This window comes from Mustela nivalis (assembly GCF_964662115.1).
Source record: "Mustela nivalis genome assembly, chromosome: 6".
NCBI lineage: Eukaryota > Metazoa > Chordata > Mammalia > Carnivora > Mustelidae > Mustela > Mustela nivalis.
The window spans coordinates 62328476-62351983 of NC_139025.1; the positions used below are offsets into that span (position 1 = coordinate 62328476).

The following is a 23508-nucleotide window of genomic DNA, read 5'->3' on the forward strand; positions in this document are numbered from 1 at the left end:
TTAAAAATGGTGAAATAAGAAAAGTTCAACTTAACTTTGGTGGTAAATGTTGATCAAAGTTTAGATGTTGATCATTTATAATATGAATATTATCATCTACCATTGTTACCCCATAAAAAGCTAATAGAATAATTGATGTTTGTAGCTTTTTATATTATAATTGTTTTTTAAAGATTTTATTTATTTATTTGACAGAGAGAAAGAGAGCACAAGCAGGGGGAGAGGGATAGGGAGAAACAGGCTCCCCACAAACCAGGCGAACCCTGTGGGACTCGATGCCAGGACTCTGGGATTATGACCCGAGCCAAAGGCAGTGGCTCAACCAACCGAGCCACCCAGGCGTCCCGCTTTTTGTATTATGTTTAAGCCTTTGGAGGATCTGTTTTGAATGGGACAACAAGAGATAGAGGTTCCTCTAGAGTTTCAAGATAATCTAAATATTTAGAGCAAGGTAATCAAGAATATCCTTAATGTGGGAAAGAAATGGGGATTCTGCTTTATGAATGTTTGAGATAGAATATATATTAAAATTCTCCATTCTTTCAATTATTTTTCAGCATAGCAAATTAACTGTGGTAGGCATTTTCCCAGTTTAGTTTCAGGGATTACTATAGTTTCTTGAGGAAGCAAGTAAGAAATAAGAATTCTACTTACATTCCACCTTCCTCAGGATGTCTCTTTTATTCTAGAAATTAATCACATTAGTAAAACTTGGCTTTTTTTTTTTAACTTGAGGAAGATACTCATATTTGAATAATTTAGGTAAGATATGTGAGAACTGTTTGTTTAGGTTGGTAATTTCATTATTTATAAATTCATGCTTTATGGTTAAATCCTTAAGCTATGAAAAAATCCTTTAACTTTATCAATTTGAAATTAGATAACATATTAATAAAGATCAAAGAGGAGATAGGAAAGAAAGGATAAGAAAAAGAGAGAGGAAGATCAATCTAGTGTGAGAGGTGGTAAATTCTTAACTTTTTTTTTTTTTTTTAAGATTTTATTTATTTATTTGACAGACAGAGATCACAAGTAGGCAGAGAAACAGGCAGAGGGAGAGGAGGAAGCAGGCTCCCTGCTGAGCAGAGAGCCGGATGTGGGGCTCGATCCCAGGACCCTGGGATCATGACCTGAGCCGAAGGCAGAGGCTTTAACCCACTGAGCCACCCAGGCGCCCAACTTTTTTTTTTTTTTAATATTTTATTTATTTGACAGACAGAGATCACAAGTAGGCAGAAAGGCAGGCAGAGAGAGAGGAAGGGAAGCAGGCTCCCTGCCGAGGAGAGAGCCCGATGCGGGTCTAGATCCCAGGACCCTGGGATCATAACCTGAGCCAAAGGCAGAGGCTGAACTCACTAAGCCACCCAGGCACCCCCTTCTTAACTTTTTAAAGAATTCTGTCTTTTTAAAGAATTATTATTTTATTTTCTATGTTGCTGAGTACTAGTTTGAATATTTAGCTTTTGACAGAAAACCTTGAGTTTAATTTTTTTGGAAAGGAATGAAGTTGGGAACAAGCTTATAAAACAGTATCATCTTCCTAGCATTTTTCTTCTACATTGCATACCTCAGCTAATGAAACTTTCTAAAAATTGGTATATAAAAAGTTGACATTGTGAATTTTAATATACTTAAGTTATTAGTGAAAAAGAGGAACAGTGGTGGAGGTTTGTTTATTTATTTTGCATATGGTATTTATGTACAGCTTTTTTTTTTCTTTTTTACTAGCATAGGGAGAGTTATAGGGTGGGAGTTCTTGTATTGTTTTATCTCCGGGAAAAACCTACATAGCATGGTCACATGGATTACTATGTAGTGGCAATTAACAATATGAAATTTCCCAGTGTAATAATTGATCATATGACTCTGCCATTATTTCATATTAGTAAAATCCTAATCCTAACTTCTTGAGGAATTTATTTGTGCTAGCATGATGGAAGATAAAAGAGAAACAAGATGTTTCTGCCCTTGAGAGTTTTATAATCTAAAGAAGCAGCAAGACAAAAGAAAAATGGAATCAGTTATATGCACTCTTTTTCATCCTTATTTAGGTACTATATAAAAATGTGAAAATGGGAACATCCATTTAACAGTCGGTGGGAGGGGCTCATGGGTGGCTCATTCGTTAAGCGTCTGCCTTCAGCTCAGGTCATGAGCCCAGTGTCCTGGGATCGAGTGCAGCGTCAGGCTCCCTGCTCAGCAGGAAGACTGCTTCTCCCTCTCCCACTCCCCCTGCTTGTTTTCCCTCTCTTGCTGTGTCTCTCTCTGTCAAATAAATAAATTTTAAAATAATAATAATAGATCAATAAAAGTAGGTGGGATAAAAATTGGACTTTGGGCTACTATTGATTTAATTTTCTTAAAGCACACTCTTTGATCAAAACCCTTAATGTTTCACCAACCTTTGAGTTAAAAATCATTCATACTGACTTTCAAGGTTCCAAAGGCTCTTTACAGTTTGGCTTTTTCTTCCACCCTTCCACATTGGCCTGTATGCAGCCTTATTTCTTGCACTTACTAATTAAGAATGTCCTCTTGAGTTGAGTTATCCAGGAAGATTTCTTCAAGATCTTTGAACTAGCAGTTTTTGTTGCCTCCTTCCTTAGAGATCCTGCTCAGACCAGAGCTTTTCTTGAAGCCTTATATCAAAAAACCATGGCAAATAGAAAACACAAATGAGAGGGTGGAAATAAATCAAATGGACTGTATTTACTGCATTGATTTCCTACTTTGCTAATATTTCTTTTTAGCTTTGCTTGAAGAGCCTTTGACCCTTTCATTTTTTCCCTCTCCCATTGAGTTATTGCTCTCAATTATTTTTGGAGGTTCTTAAGCTTTTTCAAACTGCTTGGTTACTTATATTTTCAAAACATTTATTTCTTAGGGGCGCCTGGGTGGCTCAGAGGGTTAAGCCTCTGCCTTTAGCTCGGGTCATGGTCTCAGGATCCTGGGATCGAGTCCCACGTCAGGCTCTCTGCTCAGTGGGGAACCTGCTTCTCCCCTTTCTCTGCCTGCCTCTCTACTTACTTGTGATCTCTCTGTCAAATTAAAAAAATACATATTTTAAAAAAAAACATTTATTTCTTAAATATGTTTTAAGATATCCTATGTCTAATTCGAATCTCTCAAGTCTTTATGGGTCTGATTCTGCCAGCTCTTGCCTGTAGTGTTTTGTTTCCACATGTGCATTGTGAGTGTGACTGTTAACTCTCATTCCTCAGAACTTGATCTATGGAAATTTCTTCAGAGAGAATTTGCAAAGATTTGTACTTGTTCCTGTTATTCACCTGAGGTCACTACCAACCTGGACCACTTTGAAAATCTTATGTTTTTTCAGGTTTTAAACTGTTTAATGCATTGCTTATAGTTACATGTTCTCAGGTAGATTTATTTTCCCTTTCCACCCAACTTCAAGGTCCAGATAAGCTGATTTCCTCACTACTTTTTTTCCTCATGGTACCCTTTTCCACCTGATGCTTGAGGGTATAGCTTTGGAGTTCTAGCTTTCCAGAAAGGATTTAACACATTGGGTGAGCCCTAGATTTCATGTCCTGTCTCTCTCATCCTGCCCGAGAAATAGGAGCTCAAGACTTACTAGTGTTTGGCAGTCTGCTCTTTTCTGACTTCAACTCCTGTGTTCTCCCAGCTATATAAAAAATTTCTTAAAGATAGGGACCATAGAATAGACTTCTCCTATCTTCTAAATAGTGGCACATGGGAGGAACAGTATAATGTAGGAATAATGATTAACAGTAACAGTATTTACTTCATGACCGGCATTTTACTTGTCTTGTGTATATTACCCCACTTAATCTTCCCAACAGCCCTCAGAGGTAGATGGTATATACATATTACTGTTGGGGAACCTGAGGCACAGAGGAGTTAAGTAACTTGACCGAGCTCACTCACATAGGGGAGCTAGTACTTACCCCAAGGCAGACGGACTCCAGAGCCTATATTCCCTTAACCATTAGGCTACTGCCCAAAAGGACTTTTTTTGAGGGTAATAGTAGGAAAGATATCATAATAGAAACAAACTATATATGAAGTCCTATATACCTTGTAGAATTTTGACATTATGTGGTAGTCCCTTCATAATTAAGTTTAATGTCAGGAAAACTAATGTGTCAGCAATAATTGAATATTAATTGAAGAGAGAAATCACATGCTAATGTAAAATGATAGGCCGGCTAGTTAATGCCATCTAACCAAATGACTTTTTTTTAAAGATTTTACTCATTCATTTGACAGAGAAGAGAACAAGCAGGGGTAGCAGCAGGGAGAGGCAGAGGGAGAAACCGGCTCCCATCAAGCTGGGAGCCTAATGCAGGGCTCAATCCCAGGACCCCAAGATCATGATCCAAACTGAAAGCAGATGCTTAACCAACTGAGCCACCAGGTGCCCCTAATCAAATGACTTTTAATAAATTTTTTAGTCCAGAAGACAAAAGAATGATGTTATTAATGAAAGGAAGTTTCAAATGTTCTTATGTAGATATTGGTACTGAAAGTTCTTTTGGGAAACGTGGGATATTAGTATTTTTTAATTTACCTCATTTAAAAAAATATTTTCTTAGAGATAGAAGACAATAGAGTTGGCATTTCTACATAATTGATATTTTTAATAATAGCTTTATTGAGATGTAGTTCACACAAGCAAAATTCATCCTTTTAAGAAGTATATAATTTAGTGGGTTTTAGTATATTCACAGTTGTACAACCATTCACCACAATCTAATTTCAGAAAATTTTCATCAGCCCCCCCCAAAAAAATCATTTATGATTGATATTTAACTAAGAGAGCAGTCCATCTTTTTTTTTTTTTAAGATTTTATTTATTTATTTGAAAGATCACAAGTAGGCAGAGAGGCAGGCAGAGAGGGGGAAGCAGGATCCCTGCCGAGAAGAGAGCCCAATGCAGGGCTCGACCCCAAGACCCTGAGATCATAACCTGAGCTGAAGGCAGAGGCTTTAACCCACTGGGCCACCCAGGCATCCCAGAGCAGTCCATCCTTTATCCAAAAAGAGGAAGCAATATTCTTGACTCAAATGGATAGTAAATGGCTTGTAATCATATTTAGCTAGTAAGTCAGGTCAGACAAGTTTGAGAACATATTGCCTAAGTTATTTTTCTTTTCTTTTCTTTTTTTTTTTTTTTTTAAAGATTTTATTTATTTATTTGACAGAGAGAGATCACAGGTAGGTAGAGAGACTGGCAGAGAGAGAGAGAGAGAGAGCGGGAAGCAGGCTCCCTGCCGAGCAGAGAGCCCGATGTGGGACTCGATCCCAGGACCCTGAGATCATGACCTGAGCCGAAGGCAGCGGCTTAACCCACTGAGCCACCCAGGCGCCCAGTTATTTTTCTTTTTTTAACAGTTGGAATCCCGAAGTTTTGAGTTAGGATTTAAGTAATTTCTTACGTCACAAATAAGATGTGGCTCAGCAAATATTTTCTTTAACATGCAGTTTCATTTTTAATATCAACATAATCTTTTTGTTAAGTTTTAGAACTTTAATATCTAACCTGTTTAAAATACCAAGAAAATAACTCTAGGAGATATCTGAAGGTTTGTCTAGAAACTTAAATCACTTTACTTTGTCATTTAAGATGCCAGTGACAGTGGACGTTCTTACAAAACAGTCCTGGACCGTTGGAGAGAGTCTCTCCTTGCTTCTGCTAGTCTGTCCCAAGTCTTTCTTCATCTCTCCACCTTGGATCGTAGTGTGATATGGTCTAAATCTATATTGAATGCTCGTTGCAAGATATGCCGAAAGAAGGGTGATGCTGAAAACATGGTACTCTGCGATGGTTGTGATCGGGGTCATCACACCTATTGTGTTCGACCAAAGCTCAAGGTAGTTTTTTCCTCTTCTGTGCCTTAGATTAGAATTGAGTGATTGATTTTTGAGTGACAGATGACTAATGATCATTTCTGTGACTTGTCAGACTGTGCCTGAAGGCGACTGGTTTTGTCCAGAGTGTCGGCCAAAGCAACGTTCTAGAAGACTCTCATCTAGACAGAGACCATCCTTGGAAAGTGATGAGGAGATGGAAGATGGTATGGAAGACGAGGACGATGAAGTTGATGATGATGATGAAGAGGGTCAAAGTGAGGAGGAGGAGTATGAGATAGAACAAGATGAAGATGATTCTCACGAAGAGGAAGAAGTCAGGTAAGTCCTAACATGCAACAAAGTGAGAGTTTGCGAGTCATAGCTAAATAACAGTCTCTTGACTACTCAAATACAAATGGAATGATTGGGGCCCACAACTTTTTTAAAACTGGTGTGTAATATGGTGGCCTGAAGTTTTCCTTGCTTTAGTATTCTAAGAATTTAAAGTTATTCCTAAGGGAGTGTAGTACCTATGTGAGTTTAGCCAGGTCATAAAATCAAATATGAGCTCACGTTTGGACAGGAATACCAATCCAGACCTGCTGAGTTTGATTTTTACATAATTTTATGCCTAAAGCAGCAAATAAGCGTCCCAAAGGATATTCATGATATAAAGATGAATGCAGCTTCCCAGTGCCTCTCTTGCTTTCTCAAGGAGTTATCTTCAAATATTGGTGGTCTTGGCATTTATAGAGTGACAGAAAGGCCAGGAAGCACATGGTATTCTTCTACTCCTTCCACATTAGCCCCCAGAAACAACTTCTATACCACCATATAACCAGGTGTTCTGCAACTTAGCAAGCTGTGTCACCCAGGCCAAATGAATGGGGTGGAGTGGGGGCCTGGTCATTCCTGCTATGGCAGCACTAGAGCTTTCTCCCCCTTGTTTGCCCCAAGACCTCCCCACCTTTTTAACATTTGAACCCCATTCATGTGGAATCAGGAAAGAGGATGTAAAACAAGGGCAGCTTTGGACTGAGAAAGTACAGAAAGGCCAGTCTGCAGAGGATAGGTAGAGAGAGCTGCCCCATCTAATGTAAGCAAGTTGTTACTTTTTACTAGCTCCACCTAGTAGGAGCCGTCATCCCTATAGATGATAAGGGCAGTATTTGTGTTAGACATAAAGATGATAATGAATTTAAAAAATACTTGGAAATATTTTAGGTAAACTGGAAGTCCAGATATGTGGGCAGATGGATAAAAAGAGGCTTAATGGTGTTGTTTCGTCCTTGTCTACAACTTAAAGGCAATTGAAGGATGAACATAGGGGTGCCTGGCTGGCTCAGTCAGTGGAGCATGTAACTTTTGATCTGAGGGTCATGAGTTCTAGCCCCATGTTGGGAATAGAGTTTACTAAAGTGTTGAACCTAGTTCTGTATTTTACCTTGACAATCAGAAAATGGCAAAGAGATTCTTAGCTTCATATTCAGGACAGGTTTAGGGCCTACTTTGACCAATCTGTGGGTTACCTCAGCATCAATGGTAATGAAAAGTGATAGTCTCCTGTAGCGTAAGGACACCAAAGAAATGTATGTAGAACTCACTGGCTGAATAGTAGAACAAGGGGAATAGACATAATCTTATGCACATTGTTTCTCTGTACAATAATTGTGTTTTCTAACAATATTTACAGCCCACCAAAACGAGGAAGACCGCAAGTTAGATTGCCAATTAAAACAAGAGGGAGACTTAGCTCTTCTTTCTCAAGTCGTGGCCAACGACAAGATCCTGGAAGATATACTTCAAGGAGTCAGCAGAGTACACCCAAAACAACTGTTCCCTCTAAAACCGCCAGTGGTAGAAGCCTTAGAAAGATAAAGTCTGCTCCTCCAACAGAAACTAAATCTTTAAGAATTGCTGGTCGTTCTACTCGCCAGAGTTACGGCCCACTGCAAGCAGATGTATTTGTGGAATTACTTAGTCCTCGTAGAAAACGCAGAGGCAGGAAGAGTGCTAATAGTACTCCAGAAAATAGTCCCAACTTCCCTAACTTCAGAGTCATTGCCACGAAGTCAGGAGACAAGTCAAGATCTCTAAATGTTACTCCAAAACTTTCTCTCCAAGATAGTGAATCCAAGAGAAGAGGAAGGAAAAGACAGTCTACAGGTATGAAGAAGTCTAATTTAAATTATTCTTACCTAAGAAAATAGAATAATTTGGGAAGACTGAGTGTTGAGATATTTTGCATCATTTCTTAAAGGCTGTCACTTTAGTAGACAAAGTGACTAGGGAGTAGTGTGGCCTGAGGCATAATATTCATTGAAAGGACGGCACTTTGGGGAATAATGTAAATGATACGAGTATCATATCATAGTTGTGAGTGTCCTGTCTCTAATGGAGAGATTGACCAACATTTCAGTAGTGTCAGTAGAAAACGTTATAACACTTCATTCTCTTTTCCTCCTTTAAAATACACATACTCATCATCATCTAGACAAGCTACATTGGGTTATTTGGGAAGTTTCTGATAATTGTTGTTTATAGTAATCTTTATCCAAGCAATAATCTCTTTATGATCTCTTCAATTCTATTATTTCTTTCCTTTAATATCAGTAGTAATAAAACTTTGATAGTTCCAAAAAATGAAATTAGACATAAAAAATGATACTGTTCCTTGAACTATAGAGAGGTTGTATTGCATTATTCAAATACTTGAGAGGATTAAGGTGTTCATTGGTGAAAGAATGGAAGACAGTCTGTTATGCAATCACCAGATTGTGGGGATGGTGGAAAGGTATTGTATCAGGTAACTTGGCACCAAGATCTAATTTAGCTTTTCCTGTCCCATTATCTATCTGTTTTGCTTTTCACCAATTCTGAACTTCAAGCTATTTGGAAACATAGTATACCTAAAACATTTGTATTCTAAAAAACTCTGCTAAGAAAAAAATTTTTTAATTGATTTATAAAATTACTAACCTGGTTCCAATGACAAAGGGGGAGGAGGAAATGTATGCATTTATATTTAAGCGGAGAATTTAAATACCTGAATTCATAGTATGAACTATGCTAATTCATACTCTTGAGATTTCATTATATATACCTTGAGTTTTGTCAGAAAGCATTTTGCTTTAACAAAGTCGCCATATAAAATTAAGATAATAGGGACACCTGGGTGGCTCAGTTGGTGGAGGGACTGACTCTTGACTTTGGCTCAGTTTGTGATTCCAGGGTCACAGGACTGAGGCCCACCTCAGGCTCCACACCAGCCTGGGGTCTACTTGTCCCTCTGCCTCTGCTCCTCCCCGCCCCACAACTTGCTCCTCCCCCCCCCCCCAATAAATAGGGAGATTATCTTTATCTTTAAGATAATCTTTTACTTCATTGTTGAGCATTACATTTCTATTATGCAGGATAATTTTAAAGAGGCCTACTTGCTAGATCTGAAGAGTTTGCTTTCCTAAGGATGTGTTTCAGGAAATTCTGGAGAATTGCTTGCTTGCTTATAGTTGAAAAAATATTTTTAATAGAATAGGCAAAAAATAAACTTTATGTCCTAGGAATTTTCTTTCATATTACAGTAGGTTAATAAATAAAACGTGTTTAATTAATAATAAATAAATAAATAATAATAAATAAAACATGTTTAATTAATAAAACATGTTTATAACATGTTCCCAATAAATGTTTAATTAATTTGGAAATTTTATGAACAAAAAGGAGATAGTGAGGCACCTGGCTGGCTCAGTCGGTAGAGCATGCAACTCTTGATCTTGGGGTTGTAAGTTTGAGACCCACATTGGGTGTAAAGATGACTTAAAAATAAAATCTTTAGGGGTGCCTGGCTGGCTCCATTGGAAGAGCTTGCGACTCTTCATCTCAAGGTCATGAGTTCAAGCTCCACATTGGATGTGGAGCTTGAAAACCTTTTTAAAAAATTAATAATCATAAAAAATAATAAAATAAAGTTTTTTTTAAAACAGGAAAGAGTGAATATTTAGTTCAGATTTTCATGTTTCAGAATGTAAGTTAGTTTATTTCAGCATATATAGAATATCAGTTTTCTGTTTGCATTTATGTTGCATTTATATACCCATTAAGCCTGTAGTGATCAAATATTTTGCTTTGTCATCACCTAAAATTAATTATTTATTTAGAATCCTCTCCTCTGACCCTGAATCGAAGGAGTTCTGGTCGACAAGGAGGTGTCCATGAATTGTCTGCTTTTGAACAGCTCGTTGTGGAACTGGTACGCCATGATGATAGCTGGCCTTTTCTGAAACTCGTTTCCAAAATCCAGGTAATATTATTACACTTGATCAAATGTAGTCATGTATATATGATCTGATTTAGTCTGCATGGCAACTTTGAGGTAGCCAAAACACCCATTAGTCACTATTTACTTTGTTTTTTAAACACTTGGAAAGTTAGTTTCCACACTGAAAAAGGGCCACTAGAGAGCATGCTCTCCTTAGTTCCCTCTAACCCTGTGACCAGTTCTCATGCATGGTGACAGTATGTTGACATGGCTCCAATGTGTTTATTCTGTGTAAGGAGTATGAGTAGATTTAATTCAACTGTGTACTATTCTTGGTATTTCTGTAATGTAAAACAGCTGTTCTCAATGTTCGGTATACACCAGAATCACCTGGGTGGTGGGGGCTTCTTAAAACACAGGTTACTGGGCCTCACCCCAGAGTTCTTAATTCACTAGATCTGAGATGTTGCTGATGCTGAGATCTCACTGTGTAAGAACACTGATGTGAAAGGTAGGTACTGGTAAAAACAGAGATGGCCTCACACTAAGGCATTTGAGATGGTGCTGGAGTTATTGATACATGTGGGGCATGTCATGAGCTGCAGCAGATGGGACAGTGTGATAGTGCTGTAATAGAAGTTCTTTTTTTTTTTAATAGAATCAGATTAGTTTATTTTTTTTAATATTTTTTAAAGCATTTTAACTTATTTTTTTAATTTTAATTTTTTTATTATGTTCAATTAGCCAGCATACAGTACATCCTTAGTTTTTTGTTTTTTTTTTTTTTAAAGATTTTATTTATTTATTTGACAGAAAGAGAGATCACAAGGCAGAGAGGCAGGCAGATAGGAGGAAGCAGGCTCCCTGCAGAGCAGAGAGCCAGATGTGGGGCTGACCTGAGCTGAAGGCAGAGGCTTAACCCATTGAGCCACCCAGGTGCCCCATTACATCCTTAGTTTTTGATGTAGTGTTCAGTGATTCGTTAGTTGCATAGAACACCCAGTGCTCATTACAACCTGTGCCCTCCTTAGTACCCATCACCCAGTTCACCACTCCCCCAGTAATAGAAGTTCTCATGGACTTCCAGAAGTACAGAAGAAAAGGAGATTGATTTGAGCATCTCGGAGGGTGGGAATAGCAGGAATGTGAAAGTTTTTAATGGAAACTGTTTGGTCTGGTCATTAAAGATAGGTGAAATTTCAACAGTGAGAAATGGAATAAGGACATTTCATGAAAAGGGTGTGATAAGTTAAAGACCCAGAGGTGAGAATATGGGAAATGATGGGTAGTTTGAATGGAATAAAAGGTGCGTTAGAGAGGCACAAGTAGATTATAAAGGGTCTCACTTGTCAGGTGTGTTAGGTGAAGATTTCTGAATGAAAAGTGACACCTTCCAAATTCTACTTTGAGATTTCTAGAGGAAGGATTGGGGCGCCTGGGTGGCTCAGTTAAGCATCTGCCTTCAGCTCAGGTCATGATTCCAGGGTCCTAGGATGGAGCCCCACATCAGGCTCCCTGCTCAGCAGGAGGCTTGCTTCTCCCTCTCCCACTTCCCCCTGCTTGTGTTCCCTCTCTCACTGTGTCTCTCTCTGTCAAATAATAAAATATATTTTTTTTAAATGTGAAGGACTAATTACCATTGGATAGCATCCTGCAAAATTAAATCTCCATTTGACTTTTATTTTTCCTGAGTAGTAGTTGTGCTGAACTAAGTTTTGTTACATACATTTTATTATTTATTACAAATGCAATAATGCTCATTAAGTAACTTTATAGATATATATATGTATCTCTTGGAGAGAAATAGAAAGCACACAAGAAAAATCATAAGCTTTTTCTTTTCACAATAAGCTGTCATTTTTTTTATAGTATCAAATAAGCTTCTATAACATTATAGTGACTGAAACATATTAAGTGGTTTTAATGGAATAATAGTATTCAAAAATTAATATTCAGTTGATATTAGGTGCAGAACCTTCACATATTTGACCTCTTATCTCTGATAAATTTCCTTTCTTTCTTTCTTTCTTTGCTTCTTTCTTTTTTTTTTTTTAATTAACATATAATGTATTATTTGCTTCAGGGGTACAGTCTTACACAATTCCCACCACTCACCATAACACATTCTGATAAATTTTCTATACAAGAGACAAGAGATATGTTTGAATTATTTTACAGGTCCCAGACTATTATGACATCATCAAAAAGCCCATTGCCTTAAATATAATTCGTGAAAAAGTGAACAAATGTGAATATAAATTAGCATGTAAGTAATTTATGTTCTTCTCTGATAATTATTTTTGTTTAAAGAGGTAACAGCTGTTTTCTTGTGATTTAAATGATGTATATTAATGTGATTATGTAGATGGGATCCCAAGAGGTCTCTAAAATGCTGTCTGTGTAGATGAAGGAAGAGATAGCGATTTGAATGAGTTAGATATTTTGTAGAATCTGACTTAATAGAAGTCCTGAGTAATTATGTAACATTCCTAATTACATAATTGCATAGTTTCTGTAGAACAATGTTAAAGCATTCGTAGTTAAACAGTTTTGAGCTTTAGATCTGCTACCTTGTTTCAGAGGCTTCAATTTCTAAGAAAAAAATGGGCTTACATTTTCTTAATGACATTTCCAGATATCATATAAACAAACAATTAGGTTTATAAATTATGTACTTTTATTCTAATTTCATTTGGTTTTTTCTTTCTAGCGGAATTTATCGATGATATTGAGTTAATGTTTTCAAACTGCTTTGAGTACAACCCTCGTAACACAAGTGAAGCAAAAGCTGGAACTAGGCTTCAAGCATTTTTTCATATTCAGGCTCAAAAACTTGGACTCCATGTCACTCCTGGGAACGTGGATCAAGTTAGCACACCACCAGCTGCAAAAAAGTCACGAATCTAATTTTGTCCTTCTAAAGGATGTATTTGAGGAAAACAAATTGTTCATGAAAATGGAACATTAAATCATGCTCTAAAGCAGACATATATATATAAAGCAATAACAACTGATTGACCACACTGAAGTGTGGCCTGCACTATATTCTCAATTTTAATATTAAGCACTCAGGAGAATGTAGGAAAGATTTCCTTTGCTACAGTTTTGTTCAGTATCTAATAAGTTTAATAGATGTATTGGATACAGTACTGGTTTACAGAGGTTTTTGTACATTTTGAGATCATTCATGTGTCCCAATATCTTTGAAAATATTTTTTCACCTGTGATTTATTTTGTCCTTGATTTTTTTTTTTAGAAGTGATATGAAGGAAGATTTGTCTGTATACAGATAAACCTTCTGTATACAGACAAATCTTCTGTATACAGATAAATCTTCTATTATAGCACAGTTTAGAAAAGTGTATATGTCTAAGAATTGTTTAATGAACACATTCTTTCAACACTACACATGAATGAATCGAATTTTATATCCTTGCAGTGCTGTACCAGTGCTGGCCGGAGGTATTAAGTCTGAGTTTATTAACTAGATATTTATTTAGCATTCAAAATAATTTGTGAATTTGTTTTGTATTTATAAAATTTGTACCTGGAAAATGTTCTTTAATTTTTTTAAACATTTTACTGTGTTTTTGTTTTATTTCTCTAACTTCCTTCATGATCAATCAGTAAAAGGTAACACCCTCCCTCTTCCCTGACAGTTCTTCCAGTTTTATAGAACTGTATTACACGTTTCTATGTACAACTTTTTAAATGTACAAATAAAATAATACGTGTTTTTCAAGTATTCTGAATCTAGAATTTTTACAAATCAGAATTGTACTATTACATATGATACATACCGACCCATAGGAACTAATTTATTGTACCTGAGTCTCCATGGCAGTGGGATTTGCATCTTTTGGGGCCCAAACCCTTGGAGGAGTAAGATTCCTCCCATTAAGAACAGTAACAGCCTGTGACAGGGATTCTCAGTAAACGAAAGAAAGGAGGTTTGGAATATGCCTACCTGCTTAAAAAAACACCACTCAGACATTTTTAAATAAAATAGTTCTATTTCTTAGGTGTGGAAGATATACAGGGGCCCCAGTTTTATAGGAGTAGCTCTTCCTCTTTAGGATGCAGAAGGCAATGTCTTCCCCAGGACTTTTTGGGAGGCAATAGAGTCATCCCTCTATTTGCTCATCTAAATCTTGACAAAACCATATTCTCATTTAATTAGGTTTGTTTATTCGGTAGTTCCCCTCTTTCAAGTCTTTCTCTTACATCTTTGAGATGATCAGCTCTCTGGATTCTTTGCAGGAATATGTTCACAACTGTAACTTTTGGTAAGTTTGTAATTACTTCATATGCCAATAACCAAATGTCTTAGAAAATTTTACTTTGGGAGCACAAGGGTCACTTAGTCATTAAGGATCTGCCCTCGGCTCAGGTCATGATCCCAAGGGATTGAGCCCTGCCTCAGGCTCTCTGCTCAGCAAAGAGCCTGCTTCTCCCTCTCCCTATGCCGGCTGCTCTGCCTACTTGTGCTCTCTCTCCATCTCTCTAATAAATAAATAAAATCTTAAAAAAGAAACAACAACCTGAAAACCCTGACTGTTATGTATAAAGCAACTTAAGACTGAAAGTTGGAGAGGAGGCAGACTGTCTGGAGACCTTGGAATCTAAGGAAAGAGTGATGAGTTCCCTGGGTTTTCTTTTTGGCTCATATATCCAGAAGATGCTGAAGAAGCCGGCAACTAGAAATTCTAAACGGCACAAACAAACAAAAGGCCACAACAAAAGCTTTTCCTAGCAAAAGGACCAGCAAAGGAACAGCCTCATAAGACAAAACATTTAGACAATAGCCACTCCATTCCAGCCAGACACCACAAAAACTGGCCTTACCCACACACCCAGCAAAAATCAAGTGGGGGCCTAGACTTCCACCCTAATAAGGATAAAATGAGGTGCCCCAGCATCCCCACTGGAGTGGTGCGAGCAGAGACTTAGTAGGAAGCCTGGACTTTGATCCCTACCAGTCAGGAGTGACATATTTGTTCTGCTCCCCCAACAGTGTCTGTGCAGGAGGTGCCTAGAGTCACACCACTGGCCAGAAATGGGAACCCCATTTCTGCTGCCATAAGTGGCTGAGTGGGAAACTTGGATTTCTACTGCATCTGGCAATTACAAGGCAGTTCCCAGGCTTTCCCTGCCAGTGGGATCAGAGAAAGCCCACGAAGAAGGAAGATTTAAATAAGGTCCAGAGTCTTATAATACAAAAATGTCCATGTTTTAGTTGAAAATTACACCACAAACCTAGAAGGTCTCAAACTGAATGAAAAAAAGAAAGATCCCAACACCAAGATAACATATTAGAATTCTGTGACAAAGATTTTTATTTATTTATTTTATTTTTAATGATTTCATTTATTTACTTGACAAATCACAGTAGGCAGAGAGGCAGGCAGAGAGAGGAGGAAGCAGGCTCCCTGCTGAGCAGAGAGCCCAATGCAGGGCTCGATCTGAGGACCCTGAGATCATGACCAGAGCTGGAAGGCAGAGGCCTAACCCACTGAGCCAGCCAGGTGCCCCAGTGAAAAAGATTTTAAGCATCCATGATAGGGGCGCCTGGCTGGCTGAGTCAGTTAAGCGTCTGACTCTTGGTTTCCACTCAGTTCATGATTTCCTGGTGAGGAGGTTGAGCTTGGTGCGAGGCCCAAGTTGCGCTCTGTCCCCATCAGGAAGTCTGCTTCCCCCTCTTCCCTCTCTCTCCCTATATTCTCTCTGTCTCTGAAATAAATAAATCTAAAAAAACAAAAAAAATAAGGCAGCCGTGACAAAAATGCTTCTGTGAGCAATTACAAACACACCTGAAACAGACTTTTCAGTTTTCTACTGCTGCTGTAACAAATTACCACAAACCAAACAGCTTGGATGATGCAAGCTTGTTGTAGGTTAGAAGTCTGACACAGGCCAAAAAAAAGGTTTTCAGAGAACTGCTTTTCTTTCTGATGTCTTTAGGGAAGAATCCGTTTCCGTGCACCTCCCAGCTCCAGAGGTTACCCACATTCCTTGGCTCAGGGTCCTCTTCATCTGCCAATCTACCAACATAACATTTCTCTGTGCATTTCTTCAATAATCACATCTTTCTCTAGCCACTGCCAGGGAATTTTCTCTGATTTTAAGGAGACCCATTTGAGTAGATTATATCTGCCCAGACAACTTGGGAAAATCTCCCCATTCAAGTGCTTCAATTAATGACATTTTAGAAGTCTCTTTTGCCATTTAAAGTAACGTAGTCATAGGGATTCCAGGGATTGGGACATGGAGAACTTTGGAGAAGGAACAGAAAAGAAAAAAAAAAAAGATAGTCATAAACCCTAACAGATCAATAATTATATGCAGTTTTAAATAATCTATACCGATTAAAAAATAGAACAACAAAAACAAAAGAAATTGGCTAGGGCTGGGAGGGAGAGAGGAAAAGAGGGTTAGGGGGCTGAATGAAGCACAGAGTCTTTTTTAAGGTTTTTTTTTTTTTTGTATTTTTTCAAATTTCAGTGTTCCAGAATTCATTGTTTATGCACCACACCCAGTGCTCCATGCAATACGTGCCCTCCATAACACCCACCACCAGGCTCATCCAACTCCCCACCCGCTCCTCTCCAAAACCCTCAGTTTGTTTCTCAGAGTCCATAGTCTCTCATGGTTCGTCTCCCCTGTAGGTTCCCCCAACTCACTTCACTCCATCTCCCCATGTCCTCCATGTTATTCCTTATGCTCCACAAGTAAGAGAAACCATGTAATTGACTCTCTCTACTTGACTTATTTCACTCAGCATAATCTCCTCCAGTCCCGTCCATGTTGATACAAAAGTTGGGTATTCATGCTTTCTGATAGAGGCATAATACTCCATTGTATACATGGACCACATATTCTTTATCCATTTGTCTTTTGAAGGGCATCTCGGCTCTTTCCACGGTTTGGCAACCGTGGCCATTGCTGCTATGAACATTGGGGTACAGATGGCCCCTTTTTTCACTACATCTGTATCTTAGGGTAAACACCCAGTAGTGAAGCACAGAGACTTTTTAGGGCAGTGAAACTATTCTGTATGATTCTGTAATGGTGGCTACATTTCATTATAGATTTGTTAAAACCCATAGAATGTACAACACAAAGAATGAATCCTAATGTAAATTATGGGCTTCAGTTAATAATGTATCAATATTGGTTTATCAGTTATAACATATGTAGCACACTAATGGAAGATGTTACTAAGAGGGAAAACTAGGGATGGGGGTTAGAAAGTATATGAGAACTCTGTATTTTCTGCTGTAGTTTTATGTAAACCTAAAAGAGTTCAAATAAATAGTTCACTAATTAAAAAGAGATTGACAAAATGGATTAAGACACATGAGCAAATTATATGCGATCTACAAGAAACTCACTTCAAATTTATATAGGTAGCTTGAAAGTAAAAGGATGGAAAAAGATAAGGCATGCAAACATTGATTACAGAAAATCAGGAGTGGATATATATATATATATATATATATATATATATATATATATATATCCACATCAGGTCAAACAGACTTAAGAACCATTAAGGTTGCCAAAGATAGGAAGGGACATTACATGATAATAAAGGGATCAATACACCAAGAATGGTAATTCTAAATGTGTATACATTTAGGGAAGCAAAACATGTGGAACGAAATCTGATAGAACTGAAAAGAGAAGTAGACAAATCCACAGTTACAGGTGGAGACTTCCATCCTCTCTCAACAGCTGATAGAACAACTAGGCAGAAAACCAGCAAGTAGATAACAGGAAACACCAGTGATCAATAGGATCCCCTCACATTCACGGAACCCCCCCCCACCAACAACAGTGGAATACATATTCTCTTCACATATTCCAAGATTGATCATATCCAGAGCCATAAGCCTCCATTTCAACTCAGCTTTTTTTTTCTCTAAAGCCTAAACCAACTGTCAGAGCCTACAAAGTACTCTCTTTGTTTAACTTATTGGGGGCTGAACAATGCCATCTTGTAGGACAAAGATAAAGGGTCCACCAGTTCAGACCGTCCCTGGACAATTTCTTGGAGAGAAATGAGCAAAGTATGAATCAAAAGAACATCTGGAAATCTATCCTGTAAACGTAGAAAACAAGTGATCTATCTGCAACCACAGCAAGTTAGAAGTGGTTGGACTTGCTATGGCTACATCTGGTAGAACTAGAGAAAGTGTATTGAGAGTTCACATATGTTAGGAATCCCAGCAGATCAAAGACTCTTAGCTTGAACTCTTTTCTATTGGATCTAAAAACAACTACCACCGCCCCCACCCGAATGTGCATGTTACTTTGAAGGTAGGAATTCCAAGGGCAGCATCTTGAAGAGCTAACTTTTTGAGATGAAGCTTTAGCAAAAGTGTTTTACTTAGATAAATAATACAATTATCACATTTTTTTAAATGTTCTGACCTATGGCCAAAAAATAAATGGCCAAGAAGGGTCTAAAAAAGTCTTTTAATAAATGTAAAATACTCCTTTGGTTATTCCTATTTTGTAGAAGATAATGGGCCTCATTCTTCAAATTTAGGTCAAAAACTATGCTTCCACATAACCAAGGCAAACTGTCCTCATTGGTTTGGAAAGAACTTTCCTAGCATAAAAAATGTTATAGGAGGCAGCCAACCGCACAAGCATTCCTTCTTGACCATCCTTGGATAGCCCAATAGAAGCCTGCTCTGTGGTGCTCTTCTATGGCGTTCTTTCAGAGTCACCCAGGGATTAGAAGCAAAGAGAAGAAAACTTTAAAATTATTTGAAGAATATATAGAATATATATTCTTAATATATATATTTTATATAATATATAAAATAGAATATATATTATATATAATATATATTTTTAATCTTGATATAGAATATATTTTATATCAAGATTAAAAAGGATCTCCTCTCTTTCTCTTTATATATATTATATATATACTTTTTATTATGGGCAAATTTTAACATATACAAATTAGATAGAATGAACTTCCTTGTGGGACGCCTGGGTGGGTCAGTAGGTTCAGCGGTGACCCAGGGTCTTGGGATCGAGTCCCGCACTGGGCTCCTTGCTTAGCAGGGAGCCGGCTTCTCCCTCTGCCTGCCGTTCCCCCTGCTTGTGCTCTCTCTCTCTCTCTCTCTGACAAATAAATGCAAATAAATGAAACCTTAAAAAAAAAAAAAAAAAAGATGAACTTCCATGTACCTATTACTCAGCTTTGACCATTACCAACTTGTGGCCAACCTTGCTTTCTCTGTCTCCCATTCCTCATATTATTTTAAGGAAAATTAACTCATCACACTACCTCATCTGTAAATATTTCAGAATGTACATCTAAAAGGAAAGGGACCCTAAACAAAAATCACCTCAATATCATTATTACATTAAAAAGTCTTTAATACTGATTCCTTGAGCTCATCAAATATCTACTGGGGAAGGATTTCTTGAAAGGAGAAAACATTGGGAAGAAGGAGGAGAAGGGTAAGGGGAGGAAGATGGGAGGGAGGGATGCAGGAAGGAAGGGAGAAAGTAAACCATAAACACAAAAGGCACAAACCTAAAGGAATAACTTGATACATTCTATCACATAATTTTTTTAACTTCTTAGGAGACACTATAAACAAAATGGAAAGATGGCCCAGAGAATGGGAGAAGATACCGGGAGGCCTGGGTGGCTGTTTTTGATTGGCCTCGAATTGGGGCAAAATTGTCTGTTGGGGAGGAAAGCACTGGAGTCCCTAACTAATTTCAACATTTAAACCTAAGACATTGTGGTAATTAAGTAACTAATAGCAGAATCACTGTAGGTTAGAATGTAGGGGTTTTTTTTAATTAAATTTCATTTATTTATTTATTTTTATTAACATATCATATATCTCCAATGAAGACATACAAATGGCTAACAGACACATGAAAAAATGTTCTTATCATTAGCCATCAGGGAGATTCAAGTCAAAACCACACTGAGATACCACCTTACACCAGTTAGTTGCACCAGTTAAGACAGTAAACAAGTGTTGGAGAAAGTGCGGAAAAAGGGGAACCCTCTTACACTGTTGGTGGGAATGCAAGTTGGTGCAGCCACTTTGGAAAACAGTGTGGAGATTCCTTAAGAAATTAAAAATAGAGCTACCCTATGACCCTGCAACTGCACAACAGAGTATTTACCCCAAAGATACAGATGTAATGAAAAGAAGGGCCATCTGTACCCCAATGTTCACAGCAGCCATGGCCATGGTCACCAAACTGTGGAAAGAACCAAGATGCCCTTCAACGGACGAATGGATAAAGAAGATGTGGTCAATATACACTATGGAGTATTATGCCTCCATCAGAAAGGACGAATACCCAACTTTTGTATCAACATGGACGGGACTGGAGGAGATTATGCTGAGTGAAATAAGTCAAGCAGCGAGAGTCAATTATCATATGGTCTCACTTATTTGTGGAGCATAAGAAATAACACGGAGGACATGGGGAGATGGAGAGAAGTGAGTTGGGGGAAACCGGAGGGGGAGACGAACCATGAGAGACTGTGGACTCTGAGAAACAATCTGAAGGTTTTGGAAGAGCGGGGAGTGGGATGTTGGGTGAGCCTGGTGGTGGGTATTACGGAGAGCACGTATCGCATGGAGCACTGGGTGTGGTGCATAAACAATGAATTCTGGAACACCAAAAAGAAATGTAAAAAATAAATTTAAAAAACCATAATGTATCATCAGGTTTAGTGTATAGATTTTTTAACTATCATCTTTTTTAATCAGTTCTTTTCTTGATATTCTTTTTTTTTTTTAAAGATTTTTATTTATTTATTTACTTATTTGACAAAGAGAAAGCACAGGCAGGGGGAGCAGCAGGCAGACTCCCCACTAAGCAGGGAGTTGGATGTAGGACTCCATCCCAAGACTCTGAGATCATGATCTGAGCCAAAGGCAGCCGCTTAGCCACTGAGCCACCCAGGCACCCTAACAATTTACTCGGAGATATTAAAGCCTCCACACCACTCTCCCTATTTTAAACCTTGTAATAGCTTCCTGTAACAGTTGGAATAAAACCCAAAGATCCTTATCAGTAGAAGTTGCTAAATTTTCTGTTCAAGGTGCACTTAGTATCTCAGTACTTGTTTTCAAGGTGCTCTTAGGCCCAAAGAAATACCTAACAGTTCTGCTTGTTAAGTAGTTAAGTCCAAGCTGAGTTAATAAATATGTCCTAACAGCGCCTCTTGGGCACTCCAGAACCTCCCAGACCTTCGAATCTGACAACCACCTAAATTTCCTGCTCTACATGGATTCTCTCGAGGGTGTAGCTTTTTATCACACCAACAGCAGAAAACTCATCCAAAGAAACAGCAGGATCTGAAGTTCAAAGTGAAAACCAGCTCGAGCTGATAAGTCCCCGCGCTGTCCGAGAGATGTCGCTGTGTTTCCCTTGAAACAGAAAGCGTCCGCAGCTCACCCGGGGAGTTTGCTGGGGACAGCCCGGGGGAGCCTCAACCCAGGGTTTGGGACGGGTTTATAGCTCCTGCAATAGTTCGCCCCTAACCACTTCAGCCTCGTTTTGTTGTGCTCTCCTTCTTGTCTGCTATGCTGTAGCTTCACTGGCTTCCCCCACCCCCAAAAGACCGAGCTGCTTTTTTCACGCTGCTGTCTTTTTTGGAACATTCTTCAGCATGAGAAACCCTCCTGAAGTCCCCTGCTGTTTTTCCAATATACGATAAGCTGCATGAAAGCAGGGACCTTCTTTGTTTTCTTCACCTTACATCTGGCGCCTAGCACAGTACTTGGCCCATAGTAGGAACTCAATACTTAAAAACATCAAAAAATCAAAACAAAACAAAATCTATTGATATTTTTAAAGAGTTTGTTTGTTTGTTTGTTTGTTTATGAGAAAGTGCACAAGCAGGGGGAGGAGTAGAGGGGCAAAGAGTCTCCAGCAGACTCCCCGCGCTGAGTCCCAGGTCCCCACAGCCTGAGATCATGACCTGAGCCAAAACCAAGGGCCCTCTGCTGAACCAGCTGAGCCACCCAGGTGTCCCTATTGATATATTTATTTAGAGATTAATTTTAAGACATGCAATCAAGGTATGACAGACAAGAGAAATTCCTTTCTTGCTGGTTCAATTTGTCAGTAAGCAGTTATAAATCTAAAAATCGATAGCATTTTTTAATGTGATTGCTAGCATACCTATAGTGGCATTCAAAAAAAAAAAATTGAAGGGAAAAATAATCTTTTCAACAAGTGGTGCTGGGACAACTTGATATCCACATGCAAAACAATGATACTATTTCATGATAGTAAGAAAATAACCCAAAGGGTGCCTGGGTGGTTCAGTGGGTTAAGCCTCTGCCTTCGGCTCAGGTCATGATCTCAGGGTCCTGGGATCGAGCCCTGAGTCGGGCTCTCTGCTCAGCAGGGAGCCTGCTTCCTCCTCTCTCTCTCTCTCTCTCTCTCTCTGCCTGCCTCTCTGCCTATTTCTGATCTCTCTCTGTCAAATAAATAAATAAAAATCTTAAAAAAATAAGAAAGTAACTCAAAATAGATCATAAATCTACATGTAAAGCTGGAATTACAAAACTCCTTGGGTAAAAATGGGAGAAAATCTTTATAAACATAGACGAGGTGATGGTTTCTTAGATATAACACCAAAAGCACAAGACACAAAAGAAAAACTAGATAAACTAGACTTCATCAAAATTTCAGTTTTCTGCTTCCAAGGACATCACTGAAAAACTGAAAAGACAACCCGCAACCCACAGAATGAGAATTTTTTTGTAAATCATATATCTAATAAGGACTTGGATCCAAAGTATATAAAGAACTCTTACAACTCAAAAGACAACCAATTAAAAGAATGAACTGTGGGGCGCCTGGGTGCCTCAGTCAGTTAAGCGTCTGCCTTCAGCCAGGGTCATGATCCCAGGGGCCTCAGATCAAGTCCCCAATGGGGCTCCCTGCTCAGCAGAGAGTCTGCTTCTCCCTTTCTCTCTCCCTCTGCCTATCCCCCTGCTCATGCTCGCTCTTTCTCTCAAATAAAGAAATAAAATCTTTTTCAAAAAATTAAAAATGAACTGAGGGTATTAACAGACATTTCTCCAAAGAAGATATACAAATGGCCAACAAGCACATGAAAATACATTCAGTATCATTAGCCATGAGGGAAATGCAAATCAAAACCACAAGGAAGTACCACTTCACACTCACTCAGATAGCCAAAATAAAAAAGACAAACAATAACAAGTGTGGGCAAGGATGTAGAGAAATGGGAACATTGTTAATGAGATTGTAAAATGGTGCGGCCACTTTCGAAAAATTTGGCAGCTCCCCAAGAAGTTAAATGTGAAGTTACCATACAACCCAGTAATTCCACTCCCAGGTATACATACCAAAGAAATGACAATAAATATGTGTTCACA

General features: G+C 38.3%; 1 protein-coding gene across 4 annotated transcripts in view; it reads left to right on the forward strand.

The window, feature by feature from the left end:
• BAZ1A (bromodomain adjacent to zinc finger domain 1A) overlaps positions 1-13838 on the forward strand; it is a 122626-nt gene extending 108788 nt beyond the window's left edge. For all 4 annotated transcript variants that reach the window (XM_082737821.1, XM_082737820.1, XM_082737818.1 and 1 more), the window contains 6 exons: positions 5609-5856; positions 5948-6174; positions 7529-8001; positions 9993-10135; positions 12272-12359; positions 12804-13838. In XM_082737821.1, coding sequence (XP_082593947.1) covers positions 5609-5856; positions 5948-6174; positions 7529-8001; positions 9993-10135; positions 12272-12359; positions 12804-13000 — 1376 coding nt within the window. In that variant the 3' untranslated portion in view covers positions 13001-13838. The remainder of the gene's footprint in view (positions 1-5608; positions 5857-5947; positions 6175-7528; positions 8002-9992; positions 10136-12271; positions 12360-12803) is intronic.
• The last annotated feature ends 9670 nt before the right edge of the window (positions 13839-23508 follow it).